The 13144-nt window shown below is 43.2% G+C and overlaps 1 protein-coding gene across 3 annotated transcripts; it reads left to right on the forward strand.

Annotated features, from left to right (window-relative positions):
* Positions 1–7934: 7934 nt before the first annotated feature.
* Positions 7935–12241, forward strand: LOC125539528 (organic cation/carnitine transporter 7). 3 transcript variants are annotated; one of them, XM_048703004.1, is made up of 7 exons: positions 7935–8424; positions 8539–8687; positions 9472–9743; positions 10115–10352; positions 10762–11302; positions 11401–11603; positions 11721–12241. In XM_048703004.1, exons 2-7 carry the CDS (start codon positions 8637–8639, stop codon positions 11949–11951), a joined length of 1536 nt encoding a protein of 511 aa, XP_048558961.1. In that variant the 5' UTR covers positions 7935–8424; positions 8539–8636; the 3' UTR covers positions 11952–12241. The 3 variants fall into 3 exon arrangements, with proteins under 3 accessions (XP_048558961.1, XP_048558962.1, XP_048558963.1); XM_048703005.1 differs by having other exon boundaries at positions 7935–8687; XM_048703006.1 differs by lacking the exons at positions 7935–8424; positions 8539–8687 and having other exon boundaries at positions 9601–9747.
* The last annotated feature ends 903 nt before the right edge of the window (positions 12242–13144 follow it).

Consider the following 13144-nt stretch of genomic DNA (forward strand, 5'->3'; position numbering starts at 1 on the left):
CAAATGTTGCACTCTCTCCGTTTGAGTTGAAGCCTTATGCTCCTTGGATTATGAGATTCCTCAGAACAAGGTCTTCACTCAACTAAAAGGCTGATTTTCAGAATCACCTCAGCTATCTGCCCCCGATTGAAGTCGTCAAGCAGAATTTTACTTCAACTAATGAAAAGGGCAAGACACCTCTTGTCATTGATGAAGGCATTCGTCCATTGGATGGTCAGTTTCGCAAAGCTGCATCTTACTCCACCAGTGATGACTCTGCCACTCATGATTCTGGTGCCAATGCACCCAAGTCTACTCCTCAAGCCACATCTCCACGTGTGATGATTGACCGTGAGCTGCTTCTTAGTCTTCACCAGAAGGTGGATCGAAATCATAAATGGGTTAAGCATCAGTTTGGTTCTATTCTTCACAACATGACTGCTACACATAATGCAGTGAAGAAAAACCATTACTACCTCCATGAAGTTTTCGGTCGCACCTGGGCTATCCTATCACATCTGTATGGTGAAGAAGATCTGAAGAAAATGGGTCTAAGGGAAGATTTTGACTGGTCTTCACCTCCTCCGAAGAAATTCAAGAAGGTCAAAGTTCCTACCTTGGTGGCCAGCTCATATTCTTCATCACGCGACACCGACGAGTATGAAGACTTGGACAACACTGCGGCAGACCCTACAATGACAAACGACCCCAACAACGCTGACGCTCCTCCATCAACTTGATATTCTTCAGGGGCGTTAGTCCTCATTTTCAACCCTTTTAGTCATTCGATGACAAAGGGGGAGAAATTTGAGTTAGTCTTCAAGCGGGTCTACTTTTATGGGCGTTTTTTTCTAAGTTACAACTCTTGTTCTTCTGAGACTTTATTCGATCGAGTTGTAAACTTAAATTCTATGGTGTCCTGATACTTTTGATGTGTTTTCCTGCATGCTTATTCCTCGTTAATATTAATGCATGCATGCTGAATTACATCAGTCACCATATTTCTTCATGCATTTCAAATTCTTCATATTATATGTCAATGCATGTATGAATTACAAGATATAGGGGGAGATCTCCATTTCAAGTGTGCATTGCTTCAAAAGCAAATTCCTCACTATGCACATCTTCAGGGGGAGTTCTTCTATATCTTGCAATCAAATTCCTCAATTCCAGTATTTACACTTCATATGTTTATCCCCGTTGAAAACTTAACCTATATTGTCATCAATCACCAAAAAGGGGGAGATTGTAAGTGCATCTAGTGCCCCTTAGTGATTTTGGTGTATTGAAGACTTATAGGTTAAGGGACTAATGTGTTTATGAGTGTACACAGGTCAATAAGTCTATGAGGAGTTTGATATTTACAGATAAAGTCGACCCCTAAAAATGAAGTTCTTCAATTGAAGACTTTGGATTTCTGAAGACTTTCTGAAGACCTTGAAAGTGAAGAAATTGGTGTAATCCTGAAGACTTGGTATTCATTCGAGGAACATGAATCATGAAGACTTTTGTTTTCGTAGTTTCATTTTCTCTTTCTTGAGTCATAGGAAATACCGTACTGTTAAAGGGGGTCGAGGAAATACTAAGGAAAAATTTCCAAGTGATGCTCAACTCAAATCCTACACCTACCAATCCCTTCGAGTGAAGCCATTGGAAATCTCATACAGTTCAGTCATATTCTTCAGTGACAGAGACGAAGTTCTTCTGGTCTCTGAGGAATTTGTTCTAACTGAGGAGTTAGGAATTCGCCAGTGCGGATTGCCTACACAGCGAGGAACATGATAGCCCTGAGGAATTTGATACTCAAAATTCCGACCGTTGTTGTGCTATGCGCCAATTGTCCCAAAATATCTGCCCACCTAACGGTCATATCATTGAAGGGCATTTATGTCTTATCATGTCGGGCTGCTCCCTAGGCTATAAATAGCCGCCCCCTACAACCACTAGCTAGTTGGCTACTCCGAGAGAAATTGACATTTGTCATTTGAGAGCATCCCATCCTCCGAGGACTTTGAGTGAAAATCATCAAGTGAGGAAAACCCAAACACAAACACCTACAGACCCAAAGTGATTGAGCATCACTGAAGAGATTGATCCTGCGTGGATCCGACGCTTGTTACCTTTGAAGACTGTGCATCTTCCAGACGGTTAGGCGCCATGGTCTAGAGCATCCAAGAGGAAATTGTGGATCGCCGAGTGACCAAGTCTGTAAGGTTTGGAAGTCACCTGAAGACTTACCACGAGTGATTAGGCGAGGTCTGTGTGACCTTAGCTCAAGGGGAATACGGTGAGGACTGAGTGTCTGGAGCTGCGTGTTCAGGACTGGGTGTCCGGGACTGTGTGTCCTCAGGTTTAAATACCTAGCCGCCCTAACCAGACGTACAACTGTCACAGCAGTTGGAACTGGTCTACCAAATCATTGTGTTCACCAAGCTACCTGGTTCCATTTCCTCATTTATGTGTTGAGTGCTTGTTCATATCTGTTTGAAGACTTTGACTAAAGACTTCCTCGATTTCCTCAATTCAATTTCTTCAGTCTGTTTGTCTTATCCCGTGTTCACGCTTTCTGTACTCTGTACTTGTTTTCATTTCATCATGAAGACCATGCTCATGCACTGCTATGTTTATTTCTGAGTACTTATTCCGCTGCAAGTAGTTCTTCACTCAGGAATTTCCTCACCCGCAAATTCCTCAGTGAAGAATTCATAAAAATCGCCTATTCACCCCCCTCTATTCGATATAACGCACTTTCAATAAGCCTTGCAAGCAAAGTGACTAATGAGTTAGTTGTAGGATGATGCAATACGGAATGAGTAAAGAGACTTGCCGGTAACAAGATTGAACTAGGTATGATGATATCGACGATCGAATCTCGGGATAGTAACATACCGATGACAAAGGGAACAACGTATGTTGTTATGCGGTTTTACCGATAAAGATCTTCGTAGAATATGTAGGAACCAATATGAGCATACAGGTTCCGCTATTGGTTATTCACCGGAGATGTGTCTCGGTCATGTCTACATAGTTCTCGAACCCGTAGGGTCCGCACGCTTACGTTCGATGACGATTTGTATTATGAGTTATGTGATTTGATGTACCGAAGGTTTTTCGGAGTCCCGGATGAGATCACAGACATGACGAGTAGTCTCGAAATGGTCGAGACATAAAGATTGATATATTGGACCATGTTATTCGGACACCGGAAGTGTTCCGGATAGTTTCGGATAAAACCGGAGTGCCGGAAGGGTTGCCGGAACCCCCCGGGAAAGTAATGGGCCTTAGTGGGCCTTAGGGGGGAGAGAGGGCAGCAACCTAGATTTGCCCCCCAAGGGGAGTCCGAATAGAACTAGGGGAGGGGGCGCGGCCCCTCTTTCCCTTTCCCTCTGCCTTTCCTTCCTTCTTCTCCTACTTGGACTAGGAAAGGGGGGAGCCAATTCCTACTTGGAGTAGGACTCCCCCCTTGGACCCGCCCTATAGGGCCGGCCGGCCTCCTCCTCCCCTCCTTTATATACGGGGGAGGGGGCACCCCATAGACACACAAGTTGATCTTTAGCCGTATGCGGTGCCCCCCTCCACAGTTTTACACCTCGGTCATATTGTCGTAGTGCTTAGGCGAAGCCCTGCGTCGGTAACTTCATCATCACCGTCACCATGCCGTCGTGCTGACGAAACTCTCCTTCAGCCTCAACTGGATCAAGAGTTCGAGGGACGTCACCGAGCTGAACGTGTGCAGATCGCGGAGGTGCCATACATTTGATACTTAGATCGGTTGGATCGCGAAGACGTTCGACTACATCAACCGTGTTACTAAACGCTTCCGCTTTCGGTCTACGAGGGTACATAGACACACTCTACCCTCTCGTTGCTATGCATCCCCTAGATAGATCTTGCGCGATCGTAGGTAATTTTTTTGAAATACTGCGTTCCCCAACAGTATTAACATCCCTGAGAATATTTTCCACCTATATATTATTTATGGGCAGTACTTGGTATTACCCGATATTCTTCGTAACCCTTCCGGTAACCCCGAAACGCTTCCTCGTCCTCTCGAAACTATTCTGAATATTAATAAAACAATTCCACAAATATATTCTCATCACACCCGTCTTTCCAACACTCAGCATATCATGATTGCCTTAAGCTTGTGAACCCCCGTAGGTTCAGTAACTCATAGACATGAACGAAACTCCTTCGTTCAATGACAGACATCGGGACCGTGGATGTCCATATCGATCCCTATGAGCACACAAATGATATTCGAGTAAACCTATGGTTAACATGTGATGTTCACTTTGCTTCGTGACACTTCACAAAACCTAGGATGCATCGGTATCCTCCAGAGTCATCACTATGGTCATTATACCGTTATCCTCGTTACCAGTTTTGTTCTTCTTTCTCGCTATTGTGTTCCGGCTTCCCCGTGGCTTAGTCACCTGTATCTAGACAACGATGATGGATGTCGTCACAGGGAGAGGGACGTAAGAATATCTCTCCATTGTCGGAGGAGCAAATTCCACTCTTGAGCTATCTAGTCCCTTGTCAGACTTTTCGATGAACATGTAAGTTGTCGTTATGATCATCGTGTTACAAGTGATGTGTGAGCAACCCCAAAGCTCACCGTACAGTAAGAAGTGACAATGATACTCTCATGATCTAATGAGCAAAATCACATGTTAACACTCCATGTTATTACAATTGATTACAAACGATATTAACTCAATTTATAACAGACAAGTTTGGGTCGATTCAATATGATCTTTCTTAATTCTAACATCATAATCTCACTGTTGTTTTAGGACTATCGTTACACTTAATGATATCCTAAGATTCGAAAAACGTGATCATCAACAACACTTGAGCTAGTCCTAGAGGCAAGACTAGGAACTTTTTATTTAACTATTTATCATTCGACACGTGCATATGAGTTTTCCACCGAATCGCATACTTCAGGATCATAGCGGTTATAGCATAGAATATATACTATATAATTATGAATATGGAAATATAATAGTACAAATATTATTGCCTCTAGGGCATATTTCCAAGAGTCTCCCACTTGCACTAGAGTCAATAATCTAGTTGCATGTTTTCTAACACATATGGCTATCTGCTGTTTCTCATGCTTTGCTAGTGGTAGAGCCTTCGTCACTGGGTCTTATACTCTTCAAATCCCAATGTTATTTGTGTCAGTAACATATGGTTTTATTGTGTAATTCTTTTGTTACATTAATGGTAGCACTATATCTCCATATAGTCCATTCTATAGTAACGCTATATCTCCATATAGTCCAATTGCTATATATATCCATATAGTCAATATTCATTTGGAACTACATCATAATCTATCGATTTTTTTATTGACCAGATTATACTCTATTGATAAACTTCTCAAGCCTCAATCTATATCATTTATAGATCCACAATTTATGTTCATTCTTGAGAACTATTTCAAACTTATAGCCCTATAGTTAAACCATATCAGTCATGAAGTTGTCTTTGTGTAACCTTTACAACAAATATTTTGTGTAACTATTTACAACAATCTCTTCATCTCCTCCAAGGACAAGAAACAAAACCTTTGTCCAATTGAGATACTTAATCTTTAAGCAATAGCCCTAGTGAACCTCACCATGGTATTTATTTTTAACGATTTGTTCATATGAAACATATGGCTTTGTACATTTGATAGTATGTGATGAATTCAATCTGTGAAGTAAATTGAACTCTATTCATCCACACATGCTCATCAACTATTGATTTCTGCATAGTGTTATACTATGTGACATTATGAGAAAACTTTTTTTCCTTTTAAACTTCTTTAAAACTTTATCACAATACATGTCTTAGCATAATGAGATGTTTTAATCTATCTATATAGATTTTCATCCAATAATTCTAAGTCCTTTTTAGAAACATGATTTTAATCTTTTGTGCTAATATACTTTATATCATTTCTGATCAAGTGATATGTCATACATATGTAATATAAAAAATGTCATAGAGCCCCCACTAAACTTCTTGTTATCCACAAGCTTCTTGATAAATTCCAAATTATCCAATTACTGTATCAAATTTCAGCAACTTGATACATTATTTCAAATCATACTCATGGTTTGAAATATTTATATCATTCCGGTATTCCCGACAAAACTTTTTGATTGTATCTTATGTACATCCCCTTTTTTAAATCTCTTTACAAAGAGAGTCTTGTTCGTTATATATCAATAACACTCACCATTGTAATTCATTTATACTTTCAGTATTGCTACTAAAATGGATGTATATATATCAAGAGTACCACAAGTTATCACTACTCCCTCCGTCCGTAAAAGATTGCCCCTCAAATGGATGTATCTAGCACTAATTGGTGCTAGATACATCCATTTCAGGGACAAACTTTTTCGGACGGAGTGAGTACAATTCAACGGTCAAGGACACATAACCAGATATTTTATGGCCTTTTGTTGACTGTGATGACTTAATTGTGTTTCTTGGAATGGACAAACTCATTTGTGTTTCTTGTAATGGCTGGTAACCAGATATCTATGTTTCTTCCACTTTGGCTGGTAACTTTCTCTGTTGTTGGGGATATCACTTTAGAAGTTATTTTATGATGCTCTTTGTTATAGCTTTTAGTTGTAGCACCATATATTGTCCAGGGCCGGCCCTATGTTTCCGGAGGCCCTAGGCGAACTCGACAATATGGGCCCCTAAGTCGTAAGACCGTATATATATTATGTGTATGCGTGATACATAAACAAGTATATATATAACTTCATTTGCATAATATTAAAAGTAAACTTTCAATCACATCTTTAGTTTAAAATTTGACTACAAATAATTATTGCACAATGCCATATTACGATAGAAATACTAAGAAGATTGCAAAATAAAACTAGACATACACACAAAATGAAAAAAAAGTATAGATCTGATGATTGTTGGCTAATGTCAAAAAATTATGAAGCAAAGAGTATACAAAGAGTTAGAAATTTATAGATCGGATGATCAGAACCCTAGATATGTACACAGAATGACAAAAATTAGGATGATAGAATACATACCGTGAAAGATTGAATTGGAAAATTATACATAAAAATTTTAAAACTTCGTGGGATGAATCATCGATGGATAGTTGAATAAAATTGGGGCGGATGGATGAATGGATCAGAAACATGGATACAAGATACATACTGTCCTGCGCTGACATACGTATAACATACTGTCGGAAGGCCGGGTTGCCGGACTGCTGCTCGCAGCGGCAAGTAACGACAACGAGCGGGAGCAGCCGAGGCGCCGAGCGAGGAGCGATGGAGCCACGGGCCGATGGGACAACTAAGACGAACCGACGAGCCACGAAAAGGAAAAACCATATATTTTTTTCAAGAATCAAAAGCCAGATCTTCTGAGTTTCGATTGATTTGTTTCACATGTAAGTTTTTTTTTGAAACAAGTTTCACACGTAAGTGCATCCGTGAGTTGCGTTTCTAGCTATCTGATGGGTCTAGCCCATCTTGTTTTTTTCCTGTCTTGATTTTTTCCATTGCCTATTTTGTGCTGGGCTATATTTATATGTGTACTACATCATGGGCCCCCCTCCGGCCTGGGCCCTGGGCCGTCGCCCCTCTGGCCATACCCCAGGGACGGCCCTGATATTGTCTTAGGTTCTGAACTGAGGCACTTCAACTGTGTTATGGAGTATATGTTGTACTATCCTCTTGCAAGGTTCTCCATTCTAGAACCTCATATTTTCATGATGCAAGTATGCTGAAGAAAATGATACTATTTTCACAAACACAGTCAGACTTGTTGATTGCTGGATTTTCTGATTTCAGAAAAATATTTATTCCATGGCTCGCCGCTTATTGCGAACGAGTAGGAGGGGTACACACGAACGCAACGCACAGATCAAGTCAAACTCGCGCGCCGAACCTTTCGTCCCCGGACACGGTCAGCCGCCCGGTAGCTCTCACGGAGAGAGCCGTACCTCGCCGACGACGCCGTGGCAGCACGCAAGGCGCCGAAGTCATCACACGCCCATGTGCCGCGCGCTGTACCCCGGCGTTGACTGCGGGCACGTTCCCAATTCCAAGCTCCACGGGGACGGGACGGGACGGTCCGGTCATACCGCGGGCCGCGGGCTCCATATCGCATCTTCGCATCTCCTTCCTCCCTCCCCCATCCATCCCCACACCGCAGGGGCCACGCCGCTGCCAACCTACGACCCAGACTCGCCACCCATCCCGCAACGTCGGAGGAGACAAATCACCAGACAAGACTCTCGCCGATTCCTAAACCGGCGCCAGGATTTCGTTCCCATCCCTCCTCGCCCATTTCCGTCCCCGCCCGGCCGATCCAGCCCACCCCCCCCCCCCCCGCCGGATCACGCGGTTCTTGCGACGCTGCAGATCCAAGAAACGCACTCCTCCCTCCCTCCCTCCGGTTTGCTCCCTCCTCTCCTCTTCTTCCTCTCGCCAAGCTCCCGTTCTCGTGTTGCGTGGCCTCGTGGCGTGATCCGTACGTGCGTGCCTCCGTTTCTTGTTTTGGATCTCTCAGGACAAGGCCGCCCGAGGAAATCGGCCAGGCGGGCAGGCACTCGGGCGCCAGGCGCGAGGCGAGGGCCGAGCTTGATGCTCCCAGCTTGCTGAGGATCAATGCTATCCAAGCCACCCTCTGATCCGGCCGGCAAGCTCTCGATCGAAATGGTGAGGATCCACGACCCCCATTTCTTCAGATTCAGCCCGTGTCGGTGGCGAGTTGACCGTTTGCTTCAGGAACGCGCAAAGCACGTAAACAGATTGTGACAATGCGATGCGCCGAATGCTTCTCGTCGCTATTACCATTGATGCTCTCTGGACTTTGCTTTGGTTCTTGTTAGGTGCTTGTTCTGAATTATCATGTGCTTGTTTGGTCACAGTTGGTGGATTGGTTGGTGGGTCTGTTCTTGTGTGTATTCATGCTTAAGTTGCTTGGACAGTAGAAAGTGCGCTTGCAATGTTTTTGGATCTATGATCTATCTAATGTCCGACACATCGATGCCTAACACTCATGATACATGCAGTCATCCTGTTTGTGTGTGTGTGTATTAACGCTTAAGTTGCTTGGACATTAGTAGAAAGCGTGCCTGCACTGCTTTTGGATCTAGTATGATCTATCTGATATCCAACGCATTGATGCCTAACACATGATGCATCATGCATCAGTTCATCAGTTAATGGAGCGGGGCAAGAAAAGTGTGGCTGTCCTTTTTTGTACCGCCTGTCCTTTTCTTACAATTTTTCAGACATGTCTTTTTTTCTCGTCTCATGCTAGATTTTGCATATAAATTGAGGGAATGGAAAATGCAAATGTTTATTAAACCCGCGTAATAAAGCCCCTAAAATAAGTGCACCAATTTTTATTTTCAGCCTTGGACTTAGATATAAGATGTGTAGATTTACTCTGCTGACCGATGCTATATGAATAACAAGTATGATATCTATTTTCCAGATGGAGGACGAACAATCAGCCACATATACTGTGGATGACGCCCTTATATCTTCAGGTTTTGGGAAGTACCAAATATTGATTCTCTCCTATGCTGGGATAGGCTTAATCGCAGAAGCAATGGAGATGATGCTGCTATCATTTGTTGGTCCATCCGTTCAGTTAGAATGGAATCTTACTGCTCACCAGGAAAGCATGATTACAAGTGTTGTTTTTGTTGGAATGCTAATAGGAGCTTACTCTTGGGGTGTGGTCTCAGATAACTATGGAAGGAGGCAGGTCTATTCATTACTTCTTTCATGCAACTTTGTCGCACAAATTACACATGACCATTTCCCTCTTGGTGATATCTAACATAATGTTGCAATCCATCCTGGTTTCCACTCACAGATTCTGCTTATGGTTACCAACAGTAACTGCTTCGGAAATGGCAAAGCACTGATGTTAATACCCAACTTTTGTAATTTTTATGCCAATTTGAAAATTAATCTCCAAACTGTTTTCATCATAGATCCTTGAATAGTTACAGATGTGAAAAGTAGGGAATGCCTATTTAAATTTAATGCATAAACCTTTCCTGATTCTTTTTACTCTTCTTGTTTAGCTCATACAAGCTCTTATATTCTGTTGTGTTTGGATTTTACAGGAAAGGGTTTCTCTTTACTGCCATTATGACGAGTGGAGCTGGATTCCTGAGTGCCTTTTCTCCAAACTATGTAGCTTTAATGGCTCTACGGTTTTTAGTTGGTATTGGCTTGGGAGGAGGACCTGTTCTTGGATCTTGGTTCTTGGAATTTGTTCCTGCTCCAAGTAGAGGAACTTGGATGGTGGTACTCTCAGCATTTTGGACTGTCGGTACCATCTTCGAGGCTTCGCTTGCATGGGTATAATTTTTCTCCTTCCATGTTCAGAAACTGGCGTTATGAATAGTGCTAATGTATACCAGCAGTAAACAACATACATGATAAACGTCACTTTGGAAAGTAACTTCTATCAAAAGGGCATAAAAGGTCAGAAAATGCAGATTGTTGACAGTCTTTGACACTTGGTTATGCTTATCAATCCCTTGAAACATTTCTGAAACAATACTGACAAGTACCTGTCTGGTCCCTCTGTATCTGCACATGGATACGTGGATTAGAACATCTACTAAAATTTGACAATGTATCCTGTTCTGCGTAGGCAGTTTTTAGTTCAGAGAGGCATATATTCTCGTGGTGAAATCGGACATGTTTGACTTGGATTACTTCACCATGTTGTTCTTGTGTCTAATTTTGGTCATGGTAATGGCAGGTAGTTATGCCCAAGTATGGCTGGAGGTGGTTGCTAGCATTATCATCTGTGCCGTCTCTCCTCCTGCTTTTGTTTTATGCTATCACACCCGAGTCGCCAAGGTTCCTCTGCATGAAAGGCAGAACAATGGAGGCTGTGGATGTACTGGAGAAAATGGCAAGGTTAAACAGTGCACAACTCCCTTCGGGTAAGCTTGTTTCTGACAAGAACATTGAGCTAGATGAAGTTTCCGAGTCTGCAACGCTTCTGTCTGCTACTGCTAAAGCTGCTAAAGAAGAAGAAAACGACAACATCAAGGAAGACGAAGGTTCCGATTTTGGAGGTTTCAAGTCTGTTTCTAAGCTGTTGTCACCAAAATTGCTCAGAGCAACTCTGCTTCTGTGGATGGCTTTCTTCGGGAATGCATTTTCGTATTATGGTATTGTTCTGTTGACATCGGAGTTAAGTAACGGAAATAGGATATGTGCAAAACAGGAGGTTGAATCTGTACACTCGAACAACTCAAGCCTGTACAAAAACGTGTTTATTTCTAGCTTTGCAGGTCTGTTCTCACTCTTACACAATTTCTGTATGCTAATCACTTTCCAGTGCATACAGTCTTACTTTGGTGACCGGTTCTTCCATGTTTTCTTGAAACAGAGATTCCAGGGTCATTCGTGTCGATCATGATCGTGGATAGAATTGGGCGAAGGCTTTCAATGGCTTCGATGCTCTTCACTAGCTGTGTCTTTTTATTCCCGCTAGTGTTTTCCCGCACAGAAATACTGACAAGAATCTCATTATTCGGTGCCCGGCTCTGCATTTCTGCGAGCTTCACAATCGTATACATATACGCTCCCGAGGTTAGTTCTGTTCTACTCCTCTTTTCGACAGCCAGTCTTGAAACCAAGGCTGAACCCTCTTCTCAGGTGTTAAAATTGAACAGTAGAGTATTCACATCTTCGCTTCATCATTTCCAGATCTACCCAACCTCGGTGAGGACGACAGGCATCGGAGTCGCCAGCTCGGTCGGCAGGATCGGCGGCATTCTGTGCCCCCTCGTCGCCGTTGCTCTGGTGCACAACTGCCATCAGACGACCGCGATCCTCCTCTTCGAGCTCGTGGTTTTCCTCTCGGGGGTGGCTGTCATGTTCTTCCCTTTCGAGACAAAAGGCTGCAGGCTCAACGACACCGAGGCCGATATGCATTGATGCGGCGGGTTATATCATAGCACCATTTTTTTGTGTCCTGAGAGCAGTGGCGGCATATTATCGAACTTTTTTTTCCAACATGATACCGATATTGATTATAGTGATCTTAGATACCGGGGAATCCTTTCCCCTAGGAATGATCCCCCATCCACTTGGCGGCGGCGGTGCAAGGGGATTGCAGAGTATAAGAATAGTTGGGTCAGACTGTGCTCGGTTCTGTTTTGTAACCTATACTTTGGACTTTGGAATGATAATCGTTGGAATAAGGAGATACACCAGTTGGGCAGAAACTGGCCTTTAACCAGCTTGATGGTAAGAAATCCCGGGACCTGGAAATTCATATCATTTCGTACAACTGAACCTTTTCAAACTGCTTCTTTCCGAGAACCCCCCCAAAAAAAACGTGTGCCAAAATCACAAACAGAATTGTGGCAATCAATCAACGCTGACACTGACTGATCACTGATGTGTCGTCCTATTGACAGTTACTTAATGTACAGTTCTGCACTGTTGCTCTGCTTACGCTAATCAATCGACGCTGCAAGTCGAATGTTTCAGATCCAGCATTCTCCCAGCGCTATAGCACAAAGCACAGTATTGTGAAACCAAGAAATGAAATAAAAATGACAGGGCACATCAGTGGGCAACACATTTTCTGATGCTAGACTAGACTCCAGCCTCTGCCGGGCTGCTTTCAGCTAGAGTAGGATGATAACTCTGCCTGCAGGACGAGACGTTTCCGCGGCGATTTTTCCACCTTCCACTGGAGTTTGACGTTGAAGCGATCGCTTTCCGTGGTGCTCATTTCCTGGCTGAATGCTTTGCCCCGGGTGGAAACTGGAGAGTGCCGCTGGCTGTTCCAAGTGAGCGATGACGCCCATGGCTCTGCTGATTGGCCGTTCACTTGGGCGAGGGAGGGACGCAAGCAAGCAACATGATATATTATGTTGATAGCTCTCCTATCTATGGTTTTGGGTAATAGTAATACTAGTTCGAGTTTGTTTGGGAGTAGAAAGACTAGAGCTGGTGACCCTGCCTCAAAGTCCAAGGTCAAGTCATTGCTTGTGGAGTTGTTGGTCCCTCTCTTGACCGGACGACTGTGATGAAGCACCGTCAGTGTATAGCTAGGGACTAGTTTACTTGGATGATAAGGTTATTTTGTGTTGCCCAAAAGGAAACTCAAGTTCAGTCCC

The sequence above is a fragment of the Triticum urartu genome, chromosome 2 (assembly GCF_003073215.2).
Source record: "Triticum urartu cultivar G1812 chromosome 2, Tu2.1, whole genome shotgun sequence".
In the NCBI taxonomy this organism is placed as follows: Eukaryota; Viridiplantae; Streptophyta; class Magnoliopsida; order Poales; family Poaceae; genus Triticum; species Triticum urartu.

What these genes read in the sequence shown, in the direction of transcription:
- LOC125539528 (XM_048703005.1), top strand. Translation starts at nt 8,637, where the DNA reads ATGCTATCCAAGCCACCCTCTGATCCGGCCGGCAAGCTCTCGATCGAA. An exon ending in TCAGATAACTATGGAAGGAG is followed by an intron (nt 9,744 to 10,114) that starts GCAGGTCTATTC and finishes TGGATTTTACAG; the next exon opens with GAAAGGGTTTCTCTTTACTG. An exon ending in TATACATATACGCTCCCGAG is followed by an intron (nt 11,604 to 11,720) that starts GTTAGTTCTGTT and finishes CATCATTTCCAG; the next exon opens with ATCTACCCAACCTCGGTGAG.